The 21567-nt window shown below is 48.9% G+C and overlaps 1 protein-coding gene across 1 annotated transcript in view; it reads left to right on the top strand.

Annotated features, from left to right (window-relative positions):
* Positions 1-20419, top strand: part of LOC133339823 (dual serine/threonine and tyrosine protein kinase-like) — a gene marked incomplete at both ends in the record, with an annotated part of 34171 nt that extends 13752 nt beyond the window's left edge. The window contains 4 exons of the mRNA XM_061547961.1: positions 16363-16527; positions 17811-17997; positions 18190-18259; positions 20264-20419. Of these exons, the coding sequence (XP_061403945.1) occupies positions 16363-16527; positions 17811-17997; positions 18190-18259; positions 20264-20419 (578 nt within the window). The remainder of the gene's footprint in view (positions 1-16362; positions 16528-17810; positions 17998-18189; positions 18260-20263) is intronic.
* Positions 20420-21567: the final 1148 nt, after the last annotated feature.

The following is a 21567-nucleotide window of genomic DNA, read 5'->3' as shown; positions in this document are numbered from 1 at the left end:
CACTGACCATGCCGGTCGGTAGGAAGGGGGAGGGGGGGCTTGAAGGCGGGCAGCATATACGCGGGAGCATAGGGGTACAGTTTGGCGCGTAGGCTTTTCGCGACCAATATTATTCGTAATTAGGTTTTTTTAAATCCTTTATATTAAGTTCACTTGCTTGCTTACGACCGTGCAAATCTTTCGGTCGTTTTTTAACCCACTTCCCGTGATCCAATCGAGCTGACATTTTGCACACAGACTCGTTGTGCGTGACAATTAATTTTCGTGAAATTTTTTTCCCAAAAATGTTACACTGTTTAGGGATAAATAAATAAATATTTAATTGCCAATTGCTTAATGGTGGCAGACAATCATCTGACTCATAGGTGGCAGCCATCTCAAGCCAGAGGACGAGAGGACTCTAGCCGCCCGTTTCATGATGACGCAAATGTTGACTAACCACATGGCATGAAATCCCTGCCCTCACGCTGTACACTGGAGACTTTATAGAGCAGTTACATTGAAGCCGCCAGGTTCTTGAAAGTGGTAAAACGGGTCAACGCTAGTGCCCTCGGGAATATACGGGGCATGTCAAGAGGTGATCTTACATATAAAGGATTTATAGTGAAAAACTTTGTTTTTACGGGTTAATTTTTTTTGGTTTAGATCACGTACGTGTAATTGTGTCGTAACTCTCCACCACCCGACACAGCCAGTAAGGTTCGTCACGTAAACATCGCGCCGATGAGTTACAACTTCAGCCCACCGGTGTGTTGGAGAGTAAATCCACAACATTTACAATTTGAGTATTACGACGTTTCGCTGGTGATTACATCCAGCGCGGTCTCGGGCGATTTGCCAGAATGGCAAAAAAAACACCTTCATTATGAGCATAGAAGTACAGTACAACAGTGTTTTTCTGCACTGTCCATCAGCTGTTCGCCAACGCAGCCCCACACACAGCACTTAGCCTATAAGACCTGTTCTGTATGGTGGTCACCCATCAGGAACTCTGTCCAGGCTCAACCCTAGTTGGCTTCTGAGATACACAAGTGGAAAATTAAGGCCTCGACACAGAGGCGTGGTTTCTCTGTGTGCCTATGTTTGTCTCTCTCTTTGTATCTCTGTGATATCTGTCTGCTTATATGTCTGTCTATATGTCTGGTTCTGTGTTTTATCTCTCTCTCAAATTTAGCATTCTCAGGAAGAACGTAATCAACCAGGTAGGGTGATGACTGTTATGTTATCCGACTCTCTGTTGTATTACATTACATTTCTTTCGGTAAGTCACGTATAAACAGAAAATAATAAATTAAATACTAGCATACGACGTTTCGATTGCAACACAAGCAATCATCATCAGGTATAAATGAAATCGAAACACAAATCTAGTATACTTAGAAATGTAATGTAATACAACAGAGAGTCGGATAACATAACAGTCAACAATTCTAGATTTGAAGCTTTCGTGACTGCAAAGATTCATATTCTTAGGTTTTTCGGTTAAGTCACGTAGTAAAACATCAAAATAAAAATAAAATAAAAATAAAAATCACGACGTTTCGGAGTGCCTCCGAAACGTCGTGATTTTGGCTTAACCGAAAAACCTAAGAATATAACAGTCAACACCTACCTGGTTGATTACGTTCTTCCTGAGAATGCTAAATTTGAGAGAGAGATAAAACAGAGATAAAACAGAGATAAAACACAGAACCAGAGACATATAGACAGACATATAAGTAGAGACAGATATCACAAAGATACATAGGCACACAGAGAAACCACGCCTCTGTGTCGAGGTCTTAAATAGCTTTTACACTATGAGACCTCCTTTACCAGTGGCAAAATATAGTAGTAGGTTTTTACCCTTTAAACTGGTACAAAACTGACACCTTTATACAAGGCATCATATTTGCAATAACCGCAACACAAGCAGTCAAAAAGAAACAACTCTGATAATGGTAATGATATGCATATCATTACCATTATCAGAGTTGTTTCTTTTGCATTTTGACTGCTTGTGTTGCGGTTATTGGAAACATGATGCCTTGTATAAAGGTGTCAGTTTTGTACCAGTTTAAAGGGTAAAAACCTACTACTATACCTTAAATTGCTGTTGGAATCGCTCGGCGGCAAGGCCACTGTAAGGCGGCATGACCCAATCTATCATTGCCCGGGGACTGCTCCACTCGGGCAATTAAATACCGAATTGGTTTTTTACTTCGTTATTTCATATTTATTGGAATGAGGGAGGGGGGCCCCGGGGCCGGGGCTATTGTAGAACTGAATTGAGGTTGGATGCAAGCCTGAACAACACGAGTTTTAGTGACTCAAGCGGCGTGGGTGTGGCACCCAAGCTGACTAAAATTGCGAACCAGCCTGTCACTATGGCTAGGAGCTATATAAGCAAGAGTGGCACTACTCGTTGGTCACGATGGGGGGTGGGGGGTGATGGTTTGGCAACGTTAATGCTGAATATTTGTAGCAAACGAGAGAAGAACACAAGTGATTTAATTATCTTCTTGGTTCTTTCGGTAAAGTCACGTAGAAGGGAAGTAATACAATAATAAAAATAAAACATAATAAAATAATTCTCACGACGTTTTCGGTCACAATGCAAGCAGCCGTTCTCAGGTGAAGCAGCCGTCCTCAGGTGGACCTGAGGACGGCTGCTTGCGTTGTGGCCGAAACGTCGTGAGAATTATTTTTATTATGTTTTATTTTATTATTTTATTATTTCCCTTCTACGTGACTTTACCGAAAGAACCAAGAAGATGAATCCCTGCAGTCACGAAAGCTTTAAATCCCCCGTTCCATGTCAAAGAAATGCAGATTTTTTTTGGTACACCATACTTCACCACGCTGGTCAGTGCGAATTGGGGAAAAGGGATGATGCCCAGGGCCATATCAGATCTCCAAAGTTGTTCATTGAGAGTGCGGTGCACTAAACTCTGTGCCCGCTACCCACCCCCCCATGCCTCCTTCACACAAATAAACATGAATTTACAGTATTCTTGGTTCTTTCGGTAAAGTCACGTAGAAGGGAAATAATAAAATAATAAAAATAAAACATAATAAAATAATTCTCACGACGTTTCGGCCACAACGCAAGCAGCCGTCCTCAGGTGAAGAATGAAACACCACCAAGCTTGGAGCGTATATTTAAGCTGGGTTGGAGGGGGGGAGGTGGGAAGAAGAGCGACCTTGACAAAATAAAAATAAAAATGAATTTGCAGTGTTCATGTGAGCCGACGTGAGACAAATGCAATATAATAGACTGCGGGCATTGACTGGTAGAGACAGAGAGAGAGGGGGGGGAAGGGGAGAGCGGGTGCAGTGCGCGTGCTTGTTAGGTCTCCCAGAAGTGTTGTCAAGTCGATCTCATGACGATGAAATTCCGTCTTTACGATCCCGCCGAAGCTTCATTACAGTGGCCCGCACAGGGACGCATATTGTGTGCGCTGGTTTTAAGTGGCTTAGAGCGAGCGATTAATACAGGGTGCATACGCTTTTCACGCACGCACGCTCATGCTTGCATGCAATTGGTGTCACTCTTGCGGGAAATCCTGGTTCGGGGCATCGTCCGCAGCGGAGCTAAAACGTTTATGTAATTGTTTTATTTTTTTCATCGCAGCTCTTGAGCACAAGGCCCAAAGTGCCCAAGCGGCCTGTTACACACAACACCGCTTGTTGTAATTGATAACAGTCGGTACGTTTCTTGGGTTGAGAAAGGTCTTTGTGACCTTGGGAAAAGAGACGAAGGGAGGGAATTCCAAAGTCGGTCGATGCAAGGGAGAAACAGAAAGGGAAATGTTGTGCAGTACGTGAGTGTGTTGTTGTGACCTGCAGTGTGGTGAGTGGGTGAGTGTGTTGATGTGACCTGCAGTGTCGTGAGTGGGTGAGTGTGTTGTTGTGACCTGCAGTGTGGTGAGTGGGTGAGTGTGTTGATGTGACCTGCAGTGTGGTGAGTGGGTGAGTGTGTTGTTGTGACCTGCATGGTGGTGAGTGAGTGAGTGAGTTGTTGTGACCTGCAGTGTGGTGAGTGAGTTGTTGTGACCTGCAGTGTGGTGAGTGAGTTGTTGTGACCTGCAGTGTGGTGAGTGAGTGAGTGAGTTGTTGTGACCTGCAGTGTGGTGAGTGAGTTGTTGTGACCTGCAGTGTGGTAAGTGAGTGTGTTGTTGTGACCTGCAGTGTGGTGTGATGTGGTGAGTGTGTTGTTGTGACCTGCAGTGTGGTGAGTGAGTGAGTGTGTTGTTGTGACCTGCAGTGTGGTGAGTGGGTGAGTGTGTTGATGTGACCTGCAGTGTGGTGAGTGAGTTGTTGTGACCTGCAGTGTGGTAAGTGAGTGTGTTGTTGTGACCTGCAGTGTGGTGTGATGTGGTGAGTGTGTTGTTGTGACCTGCAGTGTGGTGAGTGTGTGTGTTGGTGGGACCTGCAGTGTGGTGAGTGGGTGAGAGTGTTGTTGTGACTTGCATGGTGGTGAGTGAGTGAGTGAGTTGTTGTGAGCTGCAGTGTGGTGTGGTGAGTGAGTGTGTTGGTGGGACCTGCAGTGTGGTGAGTGAGTGAGTGTGTTGTTGTGACCTGCAGTGTGGTAAGTGAGTGTGTTGTTGTGACCTGCAGTGTGATGTGGTGAGTGTGTTGTTGTGACCTGCAGTGTGGTAAGTGAGTGTGTTGTTGTGACCTGCAGTGTGGTAAGTGAGTGTGTTGTTGTGACCTGCAGTGTGGGGAGTGAGTGTGTTGTTGTGACCTGCAGTGTGATGTGGTGAGTGTGTTGTTGTGACCTGCAGTGTGGTAAGTGAGTGTGTTGTTGTGACCTGCAGTGTGGTAAGTGAGTGTGTTGTTGTGACCTGCAGTGTGGGGAGTGAGTGTGTTGTTGTGACCTGCAGTGTGATGTGGTGAGTGTGTTGTTGTGACCTGCAGTGTGGTAAGTGAGTGTGTTGTTGTGACCTGCAGTGTGGTGAGTGAGTTGTTGTGACCTGCAGTGTAGTAAGTGAGTGTGTTGTTGTGACCTGCAGTGTGGTGAGTGAGTGAGTGTGTTGTTATGACTTGCAGTGTGGTGAGTGGGTGAGTGTGTTGTTGTGACCTGCAGTGTGGTGAGTGGGTGAGTTGTGTTGTTGTGACCTGCAGTGTGGCGAGTGAGTGTGTTGTTGTGACCTGCAGTGTGGTGAGTGAGTGTGTTGTTGTGACCTGCAGTGTGGTGAGTGAGTGTTGTTGTGGCCTGCAGTGTGGTGAGTGTGTGTGTGTGTTGTTGTGATCTGCAGTGTGGTGAGTGAGTGTGTTGTTGTGGCCTGCAGTGTGGTGGGTGGGTGAGTGTGTTGTTGTGACCTGCAGTGTGGTAAGTGAGGGTGTTGTTGTGACCTGCAGTGTGGTGAGTGAGTGTTGTTGTGGCCTGCAGTGTGGTGAGTGTGTGGTGTGTGTTGTTGTGATCTGCAGTGTGGTGAGTGAGTGTGTTGTTGTGACCTGCAGTGTGGTGAGTGGGTGAGTGTGTTGTTGTGACCTGCAGTGTGGTAAGTGAGGGTGTTGTTGTGACCTGCAGTGTGGTGAGTGGGTGAGTGTGTTGTTGTGACCTGCAGTGTGGTGAGTGGGTGAGTGTGTTGTTGTGACCTGCAGTGTGGTGAGTGGGTGAGTGTGTTGTTGTGACTGCAGTGTGGTAAGTGTGTTGTTGTGACCTGCAGTGTGGTGAGTGGGTGAGTGTGTTGTTGTGACCTGCAGTGTGGTGAGTGGGTGAGTGTGTTGTTGTGACCTGCAGTGTGGTAAGTGAGTGTGTTGTTGTGACCTGCAGTGTGATGTGGTGAGTGAGTGTGTTGTTGTGACCTGCAGTGTGGTGAGTGGGTGAGTGTGTTGTTGTGACCTGCAGTGTGGTGAGTGGGTGAGTTGTTGTGACCTGCAGTGTGGTGAGTGGGTGAGTTGTTGTGACCTGCAGTGTGGTGAGTGAGTGTTGTTGTGGCCTGCAGTGTGGTGAGTGGGTGAGTGTGTTGTTGTGACCTGCAGTGTGGTGAGTGAGTGTGTTGTTGTGACCTGCAGTGTGGTGAGTGGGTGAGTGTGTTGTTGTGACCTGCAGTGTGGCGAGTGAGTGTGTTGTTGTGACCTGCAGTGTGGTGAGTGAGTGAGTTGTTGTGACCTGCAGTTTGGTGAGTGGGTGAGTGTTTTGTTGTGACCTGCAGTGTGGTGAGTGAGTGTGTTGTTGTGACCTGCAGTGTGGTGAGTGAGTGTGTTGTTGTGACCTGCAGTGTGGTGAGTGAGTGAGTGTGTTGTTGTGACCTGCAGTGTGGTGAGTGGTGAGTGTGTTGTTGTGACCTGCAGTGTGGTGAGTGAGTGAGTGTGTTGTTGTGACCTGCAGTGTGGTGAGTGGGTGAGTGTGTTGTTGTGACCTGCAGTGTGGTGAGTGGGTGAGTGTGTTGTTGTGACCTGCAGTGTGGTGAGTGGGTGAGTGTGTTGTTGTGACCTGCAGTGTGGTGAGTGAGTAGTTGGTTTAATGCGGTGTGGTGAGTGAGTGAGTGTGTTGTTGTGACCTGCAGTGTGGTGAGTGAGTAGTTGGTTTAATGCAGTGTGGTGAGTGAGTGAGTTGTTGTGATCTGTGGTGTGGACAAAATAACTCCTCAATCCGTGAGGAGGAATCAAGGAGCAGAATTTTCGAGGAGAGCTGGTCGACGTGGAGTGACGTCACCAGCGTTGCACACAGACATTCTAGGTTCATAGTAGGCAATAATAATGGGGGGGGGGGGGGGTGTCCATTTGGGGGACGTCACCTGCTCATGAATATTAATGCGTGGGGCTGGTCGATGTGGCGTGACGTCACGAGCGTTAAGGACATTCCTACGTGATTTTCGTAGGTATAAGGCAGCGGGGGGAGGGGGGTGTAGCGGGGGGGGATGCAAAATTAACCTCATGGTACAATGTCGAGAGCGCCATTGGGATTTTGGTAACCCACGTTATCATTAGACTTCCTTTGCCAGTACCAAAATATAATAATAGGGTTTTTCTCTTTTTTTTCCGGCAACAAAACTGAAACTTTTTTTACAAGGAATCATGTCTGCATTAACTACAATACTTGTGGTCAAAATGGAAAAAACCACACTCTGATAATATATGCATTGTCCTTGAAACTGATTGGTCCACACCAGAGACAGCTTTCTTTTGAGCCTCGTCTCAAATGGTGCCAAAAGGCGTTGTATTTATATTGGTGTCACCCAGGCTAGCTTCGTCCGGGGACACGTTGTGTCGTATCATCTGCGTGCAGATATCTGCACAACGGATTAAACTATTCCCCTTCTCTGGTTCGCTCGAATGGGCCAGCTTTCAACAAGAGCCTGCTTTCGCAAATGATTACCTTGCGTGGTTTGTAAAAAAAAAAAAATCTGGTGCACCGTTGAATTGGGGTAACCCCCCCCCCCCCCCCCAAAAAAAAATAATCGATATTTTTGTAACATTTTACAAACTATTCTCTTTGGTTTTTTCGGTAAAGTCACATAGGTGAAAACAAAATAAAATACGCTACAGTAATTTTGCTGGAGCGGTCACACCTGATGACGGATGCTTGTGTTGCTTCCGAAACGTCGCGATTCAATTTAGTTCTTTTTTTCACCTACGTGACTTTACCGAGTATGGATCCTTGCAGCCACCAAAACATCAACTCTAGAATTTGACAAACCACTTCTAAAGCGGACTCGCGAGTCGGCGACAAAAAACAAACGACAGCCGCACGGCTGGAACGGTAAGCGACGTTCGGCGCCCCCCCCCGCCGCCGCTGCGATCACGAGAAGGGTGACGTTGCTTCTCGTGCAGCACCGACACAGACATGCTCGTGAAACCTTGCGCTCTTTGGCTCTTTGTTTGAGTTTTTCGTCGGCGTCCTGCGACCAACGATTTTGTGCGCAAGCGAAAATCGTGCGAGCGTCCGCAGTGGAATCTCCCTTGCCGGGTAACTCCAAGGTTTTGGGTCAATAGTTGACCAGATTTACCGCTAACTTGTGAAGAAGTTGTGAAGGCCCTTTGGACGGGAACAAATGAAAGTGGACTGCCTTATGAAGTCCTGTCCACACACAGTAAATTGTCACGCATCGTCACACATTCCTCACTTGGCCCGGGAATGTGTCGTCCTGGCAATGATGAGTTTGCCGATGCTCTGCAGACATCTTTGCGAGTGTTACGTGCCTTAATTAACAACAACAAAAAGTGAAAATTGAGTGTGCGCTGTTGTATAACGTTTTTTGGTTAAGAACGTAAATAATCGGACTTTCTATCGTCTGGGTTTTTTGCGTGGTTGTGCGGGAGTTAATTCAGAAGTTGTTCCGTGACTCCTGGCGACGTTTTGCGGCGTGAGGCGGACAGCGCTGCGGCCGCGAGAGTTTCCGCGTGGACATTTCTGAATCTCGTGACACAATGATGCTGGTCGTCTGTCCGTCATGCTCGGTAATTACCAGACTCAATATCGAATAGAAATAATAACTTACAGCCCGTTATTCTTGGTTCTTTCGGTAAAGTCACGTAGAAGGGGCATTTTTTAAAATTATAATTTATTTCTTATTTATTTACTATTTATTTTATTATTTCCCTTCTACGTGACTTTACCGAAAGAACCAAGAATATGAATCCCTGCAGTCACGAAAGCTTTACAGCCCATTGTCATTCAACCACTGCAAGAGGGACTTTCCACACTTGCAGGCGATGAAAATTGTTTGGCTGTACGTCACCATACCGCTATGCTTTTCAGATGCGCTTCTGCGGCCGTCTGGAATGCTCTTCTCTTCTGATATTAGTCAGCCACTGGAGCTATTCACTTTAAAATCTAGATTGGAAACTCATTTCTTTAGAATTGTTTCTTTTCTTTAAACTTAATTTGGAGCTATCGTGACTGCAGGAATGACTCTCTGGTTCTTTCGGTAAAGTCACGTATAAAGAGAAAATAATAAATTAAAGAAAAGCATACGACGTTTTGATTGCAACACAAGCAATCATCATCAGGTATAAATGAAATAGAAAACAAACCTAGTAAACTTAGAAATGTAATGCGATACAACACAGACAGTCGGCTAACATAACAGTCAACACCCTACCTGGCTGATTACGTTCTTCCAGAGAATGCTAGATAATTGTCTCTTGATTAGAGTTGTTGTCCTCGCCCCGCACCTCCAATTAGCACGGGTGGCTACGTACAGTGTGAAAGAAGTTCAAAATACGTACATGCTCATTGCAGGTTGGTGAATGGGGGGGGCTCAGAACCGAATTAGTTATTACTCACCACTGGTTGGGAATCGAACTCAGGTTTCCAAGTTCATTGCGCTTACCGCCCTCGCCAACCGTTATCCAGGAGCGTTTTTGTTCAAGCGGAAAAATCCTGTGGCCCGTTCTCACTCGTTGTGGTCTCGTTTAGCAGAGTCAGGCTTTGTGAATCCTGCTGCTGTAAGGGTTTAATGTCACGACCACTCGCTCTAAAAGTCGTGTGGCGTGACCACACAAATGGATTTGCGAGGTAACGGATTAATTTGATGGAAATAAAACGGGGAATAAATATTGTGGAATAAAAATCAAATAAAAATCACGACGTTTCGGAGGCAACACACCGTCACAGCACGATAGCTGTATCAAGTGAGAAGCTCTCACTTGATACAGCTATCGTGCTGTGACAGTTCCACCTGAAGACGGAGGCTTGTGTGTTGCCTCCGAAACGTCGTGACTTTTATTTTATTTTTATTTTACTTTTATTAATTTTAATTTAAAATTTTTACCTACGTGACTTTACCGAAAAAACCTAAGAATATGAATCCTTGCAGTCACGAAAGCTTCAAATCTAGAAATATTGTGGATTCTCTAGCGGTATTCAATGTGAGTTTATCCGCAACAACAACAAAAAGATTTATATGTCCCGTGAAAATAATCCCCGAGGCAAACGCTAGTTAACAGCAGCACCCCCTGACTTGTTTTCTAAATTGGCGTTCGCTCCGTTGGAATGCCTCGATTGTGGTTTGGCTTTTTTTTTTCGTGGCCTTAATCCAGGCGGAGCCAATCGGTTTTCCGCCTCGAAGTTGGACCAGAAAACAGTCGGAGAGTGCGAGCGGTTTTCCAGGCGACTGACAGAAAACTGTAATTTCACCAACGCCGTTGTGTTAATGTGATCATTGCACTTATCATCATCGGCAGCAGCAGTAGTAGTGCCACGCTGGCGAGATGTTTACTACCTCACCTGCTATCTAGGAGGTCGTGGGTTCCATCACAACCCTGACGCCCGTTGTATATTTGGAGTTTGCGTGTTCCTTCTATCCCAGTGGTCACGTGGGTATTTCTCCAGGCCCTCCGGTTTTTCCCCTCCAAATGTAGAATCAACGTTCGTTCATAGTATTATATAGCTGCTATGAATTTCCACTTCAAGAGTAACTTGTGATGGAGCTATCATTTGTAGTAGCCAGGTCGCTTCTGAAAAAGATCTACATATTTCTTGGTTCTTTCGGTAAAGTCACGTAGAAGGGAAGTAATAAATAATAAAAATAAAACATAATAAAACAATTCTCACGACGTTTCGGCCACAACGCAAGCAGCCGTCCTCAGGCGAAGAATGAAACACCACCAAGCTTGGAGCGTATATTTAAGCTGGGTTAGAGGGGGGGAGGTGGGAAGAAGAGCGCCTAAACAAAATAATTTTCATATCAAGAGGAATTCAGCATATGGAAAATGCGTAGGAGGTGGGCGGGGGGGGGGGTTCCAAATCAATACTATGCCCGTGCATTATGCAGGATTAGCAGCATCAAAGGGGGGGAGGGGGTAGCATTAACAAAGGAAAGGAATGTTAATAGTATGTAGCTGCAGTTACTAAACAACCACGTAAAAAACTAAAGTATAAACTGCATAACAAACTAAAGTATAAACTACATAGCATCATCAGTATACTTACTATACTCTACAATAAGCTGAGTTACTAACAGTAAGTAATACATAAAACATTTCTACGTTGTAAAAATTATATAATATGCTTCCATCTAAACTTTATTCTCTTACATAGCTCAGTAAACCTTGCCTGGTAAAATTTAAATAGTTTAGTTTTACCAATCTTGAAGCTTTCGGCACTGCAGGAATCCAAATGGGTACGGGTACCCATTTGCGACCCTGGTGCGGCCGGGTACGGGTAAGGAATCAAAACCCGTTTGCGACCTCTGATCAGCATACATCTGATGCTGGATTTCGGCCTCCTCCGCCAAGCCTCTCACGGTCCTGCAATGCCACGACTCGTTTGGCTGCTGCGCCCGAGCCGATCTCATCGTGCACAAGTTTGGGATGCACCTTCATTACCGGAGAAACTCACAAACACCTCGTGAAGGACTCAACGCAGACGATGCCTGGGTTTGATCTTCCACGAAGCTCATGGTCCATTCAAAATTCGTTCCATTGGTCAAACCGTGGCAGACGCGGATACCTGACGCACCAATGGAAAATTAAAACCCCTCCAGTGTGCGACTGTCGTCATTCAGAATAGACCGTACAACGGATAACAACGCAATGCACCGATCCGCAAATACGAAAGAGACATCACGGCGATACACTATTCCGCTGCTGCTCCTGACGCGCTGATCTGCTGGCTTGACCACTTGATTTCGAAATTAAAGTTGTTGCTTTGCATCTACATCAGCAGCCGTACGACAGAAAATTTCCGGAGCGTCCTATGATCCGATTCGGAGAGAGCATGGTCGTAACGACAATCGTGATAAAAATTATGATGATAATACTTAACTCTTAGTTCTTTCGGTAAAGTCACGAAGGTAAAAAATGAAATAAAAATTAATAAAAATATTGTTTTATTTTTATTAATTTTAATTTCATTTTTTACCTACGTAACATTACCGAAAGAGCTAAGAGTATGAATCCTTGCAGTCACGAAAGCTTCAAATCTAGATTATGATAATGCCCATTAAGGAGATGGTGAGAGGGAACTCCAAAGCCAGCAATGCCGCGTGTGTCATTTTATCGTGCTCGGTGACTTCTGACGTCGTCGCAAGGGATTCGTCGGTGATCGGTCGGTGCGCGCGTGCTGGTTAGCACACGTGGTTAGGCCTGCAATCCAGAGGTCGCCGGCTAGATTCCATTTCGTGGCACGTCAACGGTGCAGGCTTCTTCGGTCCTCTGGCATCGCCGTCCACACAGCCGTGTCTGTCGCTACGCAACTCCAGACGCGTCGCACGAGACGTGAAGCGTGAAACGAGTTGGGCGCTAACAGAGCGGTAGACGCGAAAAATGAAGGAATTTATACGACCACATTAAACACCCCCCCCCCCCCTCTGGTCTTCGCACCCGATTGACTCACAGTTGATGACGTCACATTTTTAAATCCTTTATATTAAGTTCGTTTGCTTGCTTGCTTGCGCGCTTACGACCGTGCAAATCTTTCGGTCGTTTTTTAACCCACTTCCCGTGATCCAATCGAGCTGACATTTTGCACACAGACTCGTTGTGCGTGAGAATTTATTTTAGTGAATTTTTTTTTCTAAAATTTCACACTTTTTAGGAATTTTTTTTATTATATGTAATTACCAATTGCTTAATGGTGGCAGGCAATCATCTGACCCATAGGTGGCAGCCATCTCAAGCCAGAGGACGAGAGGACTCTAGCCGCCACGCATATAAAGGATTTATAGTGAAAAACTTTGTTTTTGCGGGCACATTTTTTACCCACCTCTATTTGAGACCGCAACAGGACAAAGATTTCTCCACATATCTGCGGCTGTCCGCCTGATGACGCTGGTTGTTGTAATTTGCCGGCGAAACGTCACGGCACTCGAATTGTAAATGTTGTGGCTTTACTCTCCAACACACAAGCGGTGTGCTGTACTAGTAACTAATTGGCACGTTTCGTTTGCGTGACAAACCTTACTAATTGGCTGTGTCGGGTGTTGGCGGGTTTAACGACAACATTTACATTCACGCCATCTAACCCCAACAAAACAACTATTATGGACGCATGCCCACGAAAACAGATGCGCCTGTTTTCATGGGCAGGGTCTCAGCTGCGCTCGTTTCAAGCGGCCGAGATTTCCAGATCCCAGGAGCAGAAGCCGTGGTTGGAGCGGAAAACTCCTGTGGCGAGTCGACCGCGGATCAGAGCAACGGCTCGTCCCTGTCGAGCGTGGAAGAGTCGCAGCAGGGCGGCGGCGGTGGTGGCGGCGGGCCGGGCACGCCTGTGAATTGAGCAGCGTGGAGGCGAGGGTTGGTGGATCGCTCAGGTGTCGTGAAAGCCCCTTCCCGTGGACGTCGGGGTGCAAGCAAATGTGGAACTCGGCGTGCTGCACGGGGTCGGGTGTTGTCGCACGTGCGGATCTTCTTCGGGTACTCTGGTTTACCTCCCGCGTACAAACCGCCGTTAATTGGCTGAAAACATCTTAATACGTTGGGGATTGTAGAGCTGGGGTAACTGGTGGTGCCGGCTCACTGCCCGGCTGCGTTCCCACTTCAAGTTTCATTTCATTCAAGTTTCATTTATTTGGTATAGCCCTGTGAGCCATGCGGCTCTTGAGTCGGGTGCAACCGCAACAAACTAAATATGAACGAAGAACATCTTAAAGCGACGACGCGCAACAGAAACATCCTGTCTGCTTGGTTCTTTCGGTAAAGTCACGTAGAATGGAAATAATAAAATAATAAAATTAAACATAATAAAATAATTCTCACGACGTTTCGGCCACAACACAAGCAGCCGTCCTCAGGTGAAGAACAGGTCTGTCGTGAAGACAGCGGCTGAAGACAGAGAGACGCTGTCTACTCGACAGACCTGTTCTCCACCTGAGGACGGCTGCTTGTGTTGTGGCCGAAACGTCGTGAGAATTATTTTATGATGTTTTATTTTTATTATTTTATTATTTCCATTCTACGTGACTTTACCGAAAGAACCAAGAAGATGAATCCCTGCAGTCACGAAAGCTTTAAATCGAAAAGAAACATCCTGGATAAACCAGCAAATCTTCCAAAAAAAATTATCCCGTGGTTCCTCCCCGTGCCCCTTGAGTCGTGCTCTCTCTCTCTCTCTCTTTGAGGGCGAGCGAACGCTGCGTGTGCGTTACAAGTTGAAATGATTATCCATAGTGGGCCCAAAATTGCGTTGAGATGGGCTCTCTTCTGCCCCCTCTTGAGTTGTGAGGCCCCTTTCCTCCACCTTCACAACTGCTCTTTGTGTTTAGTTTGTTGTCCTTCCCCCGCACCTCCGATTAGCACGCTTGGCTACGTACGGTGCGAAAGAAGTTCAACACGTGCAATGCCGGTATGCCGCAGCGCTGCACGTGCGCCGTTTGTTGTATAATCCCGAGGCGTGTGTTGATATGTGGATTGCCAATAGTATCGGAGTATCTTGTTCGGCCCTTAGTAAGGAAAAGCGTTTGGCTGGTGACTTGGCTGAGTGATAGCACGTTCACCAGCTACCATCGTTACAGTCACCTTGTTATTGTTGTGGATCTGATAACCGTGATCGCCGTCAGCTTCACTCGCAACGGACGCGAAAGAACCCCCCGATGTCATTTGCAACAGTTGGTCATCTGCACCTCCAATTAGCACGGTTGGCCACGTACGGTGCGAAAGAAGTTCTACTTACACACACATACGTAGTGTGCGTCAGTATCCGAATGGGACGGCAGGTTACTCAATTGCATTACACGTGATTGAACCCACGACCTCCTCCGACTGGCAGACTAATGAAATGCCCTCGGTCACTCTCGCAAGTGACATTCAGCCTGGTCTCTTTGAGCTCTCGCCTTGGTTATCGCGAAATCAACTTGAAACTGGAAGGTTTTCCCCGCCCCGTGGTTTGGGGCTATCGGACAGAGCGAGCGCCGCTGCCATTTTGCTCTTTTTAAATCCTTTATATTAAGTTCGCTTGCTTGCTTGCGCGCTTACGACCATGTAAATCTTTCGGTCGTTTTTTAACCCACTTCCCGTGATCCAATCGAGCTGACATTTTGCACACAGACTCGTTGTGCGTGACAATCTATTTTCGTGAAATTTTTTCCCCATAATTTTACACTTTTTAGGAAAAAATTAATTATATTTAATTACCAATTGCTTAATGGTGGCAGGCAATCATCTGACCCATAGGTGGCAGCCATCTCAAGCCGGAGGACGAGAGGACTCTAGCCGCCACGCATATAAAGGATTTATAGTGAAAAACTTTGTTTTTACGGGTTAATTTTTTCTTTGTTTTGTCGCGCATCATCCCGTTGCCTCCACCCCGCCGTCGACAAATGGCGGTGCTCACAAAGCCGCTACTGTACTCCCGCCGGTTTGCGTGGCTGCCCTGCCAAGAAAGAAAAAAAATCCGACGATGAAGTTGTTGTGCGATTCCGCAGCGTCGCGTTTTGCTCGGGGGCCGGGTGACGGTTTAAGAGGATTTTTTGAGCAAATGATTTGAATGTTGTATTCTCCGGATTATGACGCACTTGTTTTTCCTCGTATCTTAAGGCAAAAGAAGGTTGGGGGGTGCATCGTTGTCAACTAAGAGCACTGACGATGTTACAGCAGACAGGAAAAATTATATATTTACTGACATAGGACACGCACACATCGGATTCATACGTTAATATAGGGCCCATAAACTCACGTCGGACCCATAGACTTACATAGGACCCATACCTTAATGTAGAATCCAAAGACTTATGCAGAACCCATACACTAACATAAGACGCATAGACTTACATAGAATCCATACGCAAACATTTGACCCGTAGACTTACAAAGAACCTCATTGGAATATGAACTTAAACACAGAAATGGTCAATCACGTGATGATGATGTCGTTCGTCCACTGCTGTGGCTGTGCGTGGTCACCGCAGTCCAGCGCATCACCTGGAGTTTGGCGATAATGACAATGATGATGTCAATGGTGATAATTCAGCCTCGTACGTGGTCCTGTGTGTGTGTGTGTCGTCACCACGGGCCAGTTTATCATCTACAGCTTGGAGATGATGATAATGTTGACGATGATGTTGACGACGATGACGATAATGATGACGACATTCATACATTCTCTTCACCGGTAGTCCTGGTGATGCCGTGCATGTTTTCTCACCGCAGGCCAATGCATCATCTACAGCTTGGAGATGATGATAATGTTGACGACGACGATGATGATGATGATGACATTCATACATTCTCTTCGCCGGTAGTCCTGGTGGTGCTGTACATGTTTTGTTACCGCAGCGCAATGCATCATCTAGAGCTCGGATATGACGACGACGGTTATCATGATGACGATGACGACGATGACGACGACCACTTTGATCCGCCCTCTCTCCGCCGCTGCTCGTGCTGGCGGATGCGTGTGTTGTCCGCGTCGACCAGTGCGCCGTCTAGAGCTCAGAAACAACGACGTTAATCCGCTCGTGTCCGCGTGACCCTCCCCACACCCCCCCGCAGACCAGCGCAGCTGCATCTCTTTCCCGGCACACGAGCTCGCCTACCTCCACTCGGTGGGCGACTGCGCCCCGTGCCTCCTCATCGCCGGCACCAGCGACGGCGCCAAGCTGCGTGCGCTCGAGTGCATCCTCGGGGAGCGCGTGCTGCCCGACCTTCCCTCGGACGGTGCGGCCCCGCTCTCGTCACTTGCGTTCAAACGACAAAGGGGCCGACCGTAAACTCGATCCTCCCCCCGTGCAAGGGAATTAATCCGCTTGTGCTGTACTGGCACGTATCGGCAAGCCGAGAGATGAATTGCGAGCTATTTTAAACTATTTGAACTGGAAGCTATTTTCTATGTTACCAGGTGTTAAGGCCCGCTGAGCTATGGAGATCTTTATCAGAAGCGATCTGGCCACGAATGAAAGCCCGATTAAGTGGCTTGTCATCATCACTCTAAACGCATGGTGTTCATTCTAAATGTGGAGGGGAAAACCGGAGGACCCGGAGAAAAATCCACGCGAACCACGGGGAGAGGGAACATGCAAACTCCAAATATACAGCAGCAGGTGTCAGGGATCGAACCCACGACCTCCTGTATACCAGGCGAGGTAGTTAACATCTCGGCAGCGCGGCTTTCTGATGATCATTCAACACCCTTGTTTAGCATTTTTGCGATTTTTGAAATTGCTGCCTCATACCACGGCCTGCCAGAAATTCCTTCACGAGGAGGGGCTCTAGGGGGCCCTTCTGGGGGTGGGGGGGATATTTGGCCTACTCTAGCCCCAGGGGTTCAATGAGTTGCATCGGCTTTAGAAAATGTTTGAATGCACGCCCGTGCGTGAATATTCGGAAAAGCTTTCTCGTTGTGCGGACGACGCGTTTCAGCGCCTCTTCAAGCAGTCGTCCGCGTGCGACTAAGTGAACGTACTTGTACACGCACGAGCCCATTCGCCCAAGACCGACATACTTCGAATGTCTCGGGGACGAGACTGCATCGTGCGAAAGTGGAATTCGTCCCAGAGGTCGCAACCGGGTACCCGATACCCCGTACCCTACCCGATACCCGGCTACCCGTACCCGGCCGGTTACGGGTACGGGTAGCCGTTTGCGACCCTGGTGCGGCCGGGTACGGGTAGGCCGTGAGTCACTGGTGAGTAACTGTTTGTCACTCATTTCGGGTAGGGTACGGGTACGGGTAGGCCGTGAGTCACTGGTGAGTAACTGTTTGTCACTCATTTCGGGTAGGGTACGGGTAGGCCATGAGTCACTGGTGAGTAACTGTTTGTCACTCATTTCGGGTAGGGAACGGGTACCCGTACCCGGCTGGGTACGGATACGGGTACCCATTTGCGACCCTGGTGCAGCCGGGTACGGGTAAGGAATCAAAACCCGTTTGCGACCTCCGTCCCCAACAGCTCCCCCTCAACCGCACTCCGCTCTCTCTCCTCCCGGCCTCCCGGCTGTAGCGGACAATGCGGGCGGTGGAACTGCCGACGGCGTCGGGAACGGCAATGGCGGCGGCGGCGGCGACGGTGGCGGCAGCACGGGAGCGGCGTGCCGGGCAACGCGGCTGCGGCACGGCACGGAGCGTCGCGCCAGCCTCGTCCTGCCGGGGCAGTTTGAGCTGCTGCACCCGCAGCAGGCCACGCCGCCGCAAGCAGCCTCTGCAGCAGCAGGAGCAGTCGCAAACAGCCGCAGCAGCAGCAGCTGCAGCAGCAACAGCTACAGCAGCAGCTACAGCAGCAGCTGCAACAGCAGCTGCAGCAGCAGCAGCACGAAGACGACGACTGGGAGAGGACGCCGGCTGCTGTTGCCGCTACCGCCGCTTACCTGCGCATGCTCCAGCCCGAGTTGCCAAGACCCGGCGTTCCGGCAAGCTCAGCTGGAGCTCAGCCTGCCGCACCCGCTGCTCAAGGTGACCGCGCGGGGCGCTGCTGGCGGTCGCACGGAGGGGTTGACGATCAACTGATCTCGAGGAGCCGTCCGTGGGGCGCGCCACGGTGGCGAGGAGATGTTAACTACCTCGCCTGGTATACAGGAGGTCGTGGGTTCGATCCCGACCCTGACGCCTGCTGCTGTATATTTGAAGTTTGCGTGTCTCTCTCTCTCTCATCACGGTGGCTAGGAGATGTTAACTGCCTCGCCTGGTACACAGGAGGTCGTGGGTTCGATCCCGACCCTGACGCCTGCTGCTGTATATTTGGAGTTTGCATGTCTCTTTCTCATCACGGTGGCTAGGAGATGTTAACTGCCTCGCCTGGTACACAGGAGGTCGTGGGTTCGATCCCGACCCTGACGCCTGCTGTATATTTGGAGTTTGCGTGTCTCTTTCTCTCTCATCACGGTGGCTATGAGATGTTAACTACCTCGCCTGGTACACAGGAGGTCGTGGGTTCGATCCCGACCCTGACGCCTGCTGTATATTTGGAGTTTGCGTGTCTCTCTCCTCATCACGGTGGCTAGGAGGTGTTAACTACCCCGCCTGGTACACAGGAGGTCGTGGGTTCAATCCCGACCCTGACGCCTGCTGTATATTTGGAGTTTGCGTGTCTCTTTCTCTCTCATCACGGTGGCTAGGAGATGTTAACTACCTCGCCTGGTATACAGGAGGTCGTGGGTTCGATCCCGACCCTGACGCCTGCTGTATATTTGGAGTTTGCGTGTCTCTCTCTCTCTCATCACGGTGGCTAGGAGATGTTAACTACCCGCCTGGTACACAGGAGGTCGTGGGTTCGATCCGGACCCTGACGCCTGCTGCTGTATATTTGAAGTTTGCGCGGTCTCTCCCTGTGCTCGCGTGGATTTTCTTCCGGGTCCCCCGGTTTCCCCCCTCCGCCTTTAGAATCACATCACGCGTTTAGAGTATTTGGCTGCTAGAAATCCCCACGTGATGATGACAAGCCACTTCGTTTGCCTATCATTAGTGCTAGCCAGGTCGCTACTGCAAAAACAGCTGCGACCCAGAGGTCGCAAACGGGTTTTGATTCCGTACCCGTACCCGGCCGCACCAGGGTCGCAAACGGGTACCCGTACCCGGCCGTACCCGTACCCTACCCATACCCGGCCGGGTACGGGTAAGGAACGGGTATCGGGTACCTGATTGCGACCTCTGGGATGAAGCCATGTTGCAGGCGCGGGTGGGTTGATTCTAGGAACTTGAATTGTGAGAAGAGACAAGACGTTGGGAAATGAGTGACAAACGGTTTACTCACCAGTGACTCACGGCCTACCTGTACCCGTACCCGGCCGCACCAGGGTCGCAAACGGCTACCCGTACCCGGCCGGGTACGGGTAGCCGGGTATCGGGTAGGGTAACGGGTATCGGGTACCCGGTTGCGACCTCTGGCCTGACCTGGTAAAAGAAAAAGTGTATTTTGTTTTTGCCATGATGATAAATTACAAAGCACCCACCAACGGGATATATTAACGGCGCGGGAGTTTTAACAACGCGGTGCCGGAACGTCGCGGCGGGGCGCGCCACGCTGAAAGCCAGGCGCCCACTCACGTGCGGAATGTCGCACGGGCAGGAAATACTTCATTAGCACCGAGTCGACACGATCGCCAAGTGAAAAAAAACACCCAATAAACATCCCATATGTAATTTCGATTTAAAGCTTTCATGACTGCAGGGATTCATCTTCTTGGTTCTTTCGGTAAAGTCACGTATTTCCATTCTACGTGACTTTACCGAAAGAACCAAGAAGATGAATCCAATATATAATGTATGAAAATATATATATGAAGTACAACTTCGCATATCCGACCAGCTGGGGACTGAAGTACAGGCGGACAAGTGAGAAGGTCGGATATTCGAACGTGTGTGGGGAATGACGGTCAAACACAAAGGGTCCCTCATCAATTCGTCGTCTTTCCCCACCCGCCCTCCGACCGGCACGGTTGGCTACGTTACGGTGCGAAGGAAGCTCGGCGTACGAACACCGAGGGCCTCCCGAAGCCCGTCGCCATCCCTCACGATCGCACGATGCGGGAACCTGGCGGCCGCGTGCACGCGAGCGGATTTCACGGCTCCACGTCCCCCGCGGGAGTGGCCCCCTCCTTGGGCTCGCGTTCCGCTGTGAGGCACGACCCTCGGCCTTCACGACGTCTCTGGCCTGCGCGCGTTCTCTCGCCCCGGCCTGTCCTCCTCGCCTACACGCCTTGTCCCCCCCCGCCCCGACACACGCCCCTCAGTTTTCATCGCCCTCGCGAGCGCGCAGAGAACCCGCAACTGTCCCATTGTCACGAGCCGTAGTTCCTAAACCCAATATGTCGTCGCCTTCACGCCCCTCGCGGATTATTGCGGCCGCGTTGGCATTGTCATGGCCAGCGGGCGTCTTGCTGGCACAGCTGCGGCGATGACACAACGTGCGAGGCAGCGTGTTGTTGTTGTGGTTTGTGCGGGTAACACAACGTGCAAGGCGAACTGTTGTTGTTGTTGTGTGGTGTGTGCGGGTAACACAACGTGCAAGGCAGCGTGTTGTTGTTGTTGTGGTGTAGGCGGGTAACAACAACGTGCAAGGCAGCGTGTTGTTGTTGTTGTGTTGGCGAGTAACAACAACGCTCCCGTGTTGCCAGGGAAAGTTCATAGCGAGTAGCCTGCGGGCGCAAGGAATGCTGCGCGTGAGCTCCAATAATCATCTGCTTTGTTTTTAACAACATGTGTGGTTACCATGGCAACTGGGAAGTTTTTAAGTACTGGGCACCACGGCGGCTAGGAGATGTTAACTACCTCGCCTGGTATACAGGAGGTCGTGGGTTCCATCCCAACCCTGACGCCTGCTGCTGTATATTTGGAGTTTGCGTCTCTCTCTCTCTCATCACCGTCACGATGGCTAGGAGATGTTAACTACCTCGCCTGGTATACAGGAGGTTGTGGGTTCGATCCGACGCCTGTACACACTTGGAGTTTGCGTGTGTCTCTCCCCGTGGTCGCGTGGATTTTTTCCTGGTCCGCGGTTTTTTTCGCTCCACATTTCAGCAATGTCACGCGTTTAGAGAATTTGGCGGCTATACATTGGCACGTGATGACAGCCACTTAGTTGGGCTGTCATTTGTCGCTAGGCCGCTCATGAAAGAGAGCTGCATAGCTCAGTGGGCCTTAGCTGGTGAAATAAAAAATAGTTGGTTCCTAATGGCAAAGCATGGCCTGTTGTATGTACGTATGTTAAAATTACTTTGCATCCTACGTAGCCAACCGTGTTAATCGAAGGTGCGTGTTGGTGT

Source organism: Lethenteron reissneri, unplaced genomic scaffold (genome assembly GCF_015708825.2).
Source record: "Lethenteron reissneri isolate LAM-NWPU_2019-01 unplaced genomic scaffold, ASM1570882v1 scaffold_416, whole genome shotgun sequence".
In the NCBI taxonomy this organism is placed as follows: Eukaryota; Metazoa; Chordata; class Hyperoartia; order Petromyzontiformes; family Petromyzontidae; genus Lethenteron; species Lethenteron reissneri.
Note: the sequence above shows the minus strand (reverse complement) of the source record. Positions and strands in the feature narration are given on the sequence as shown.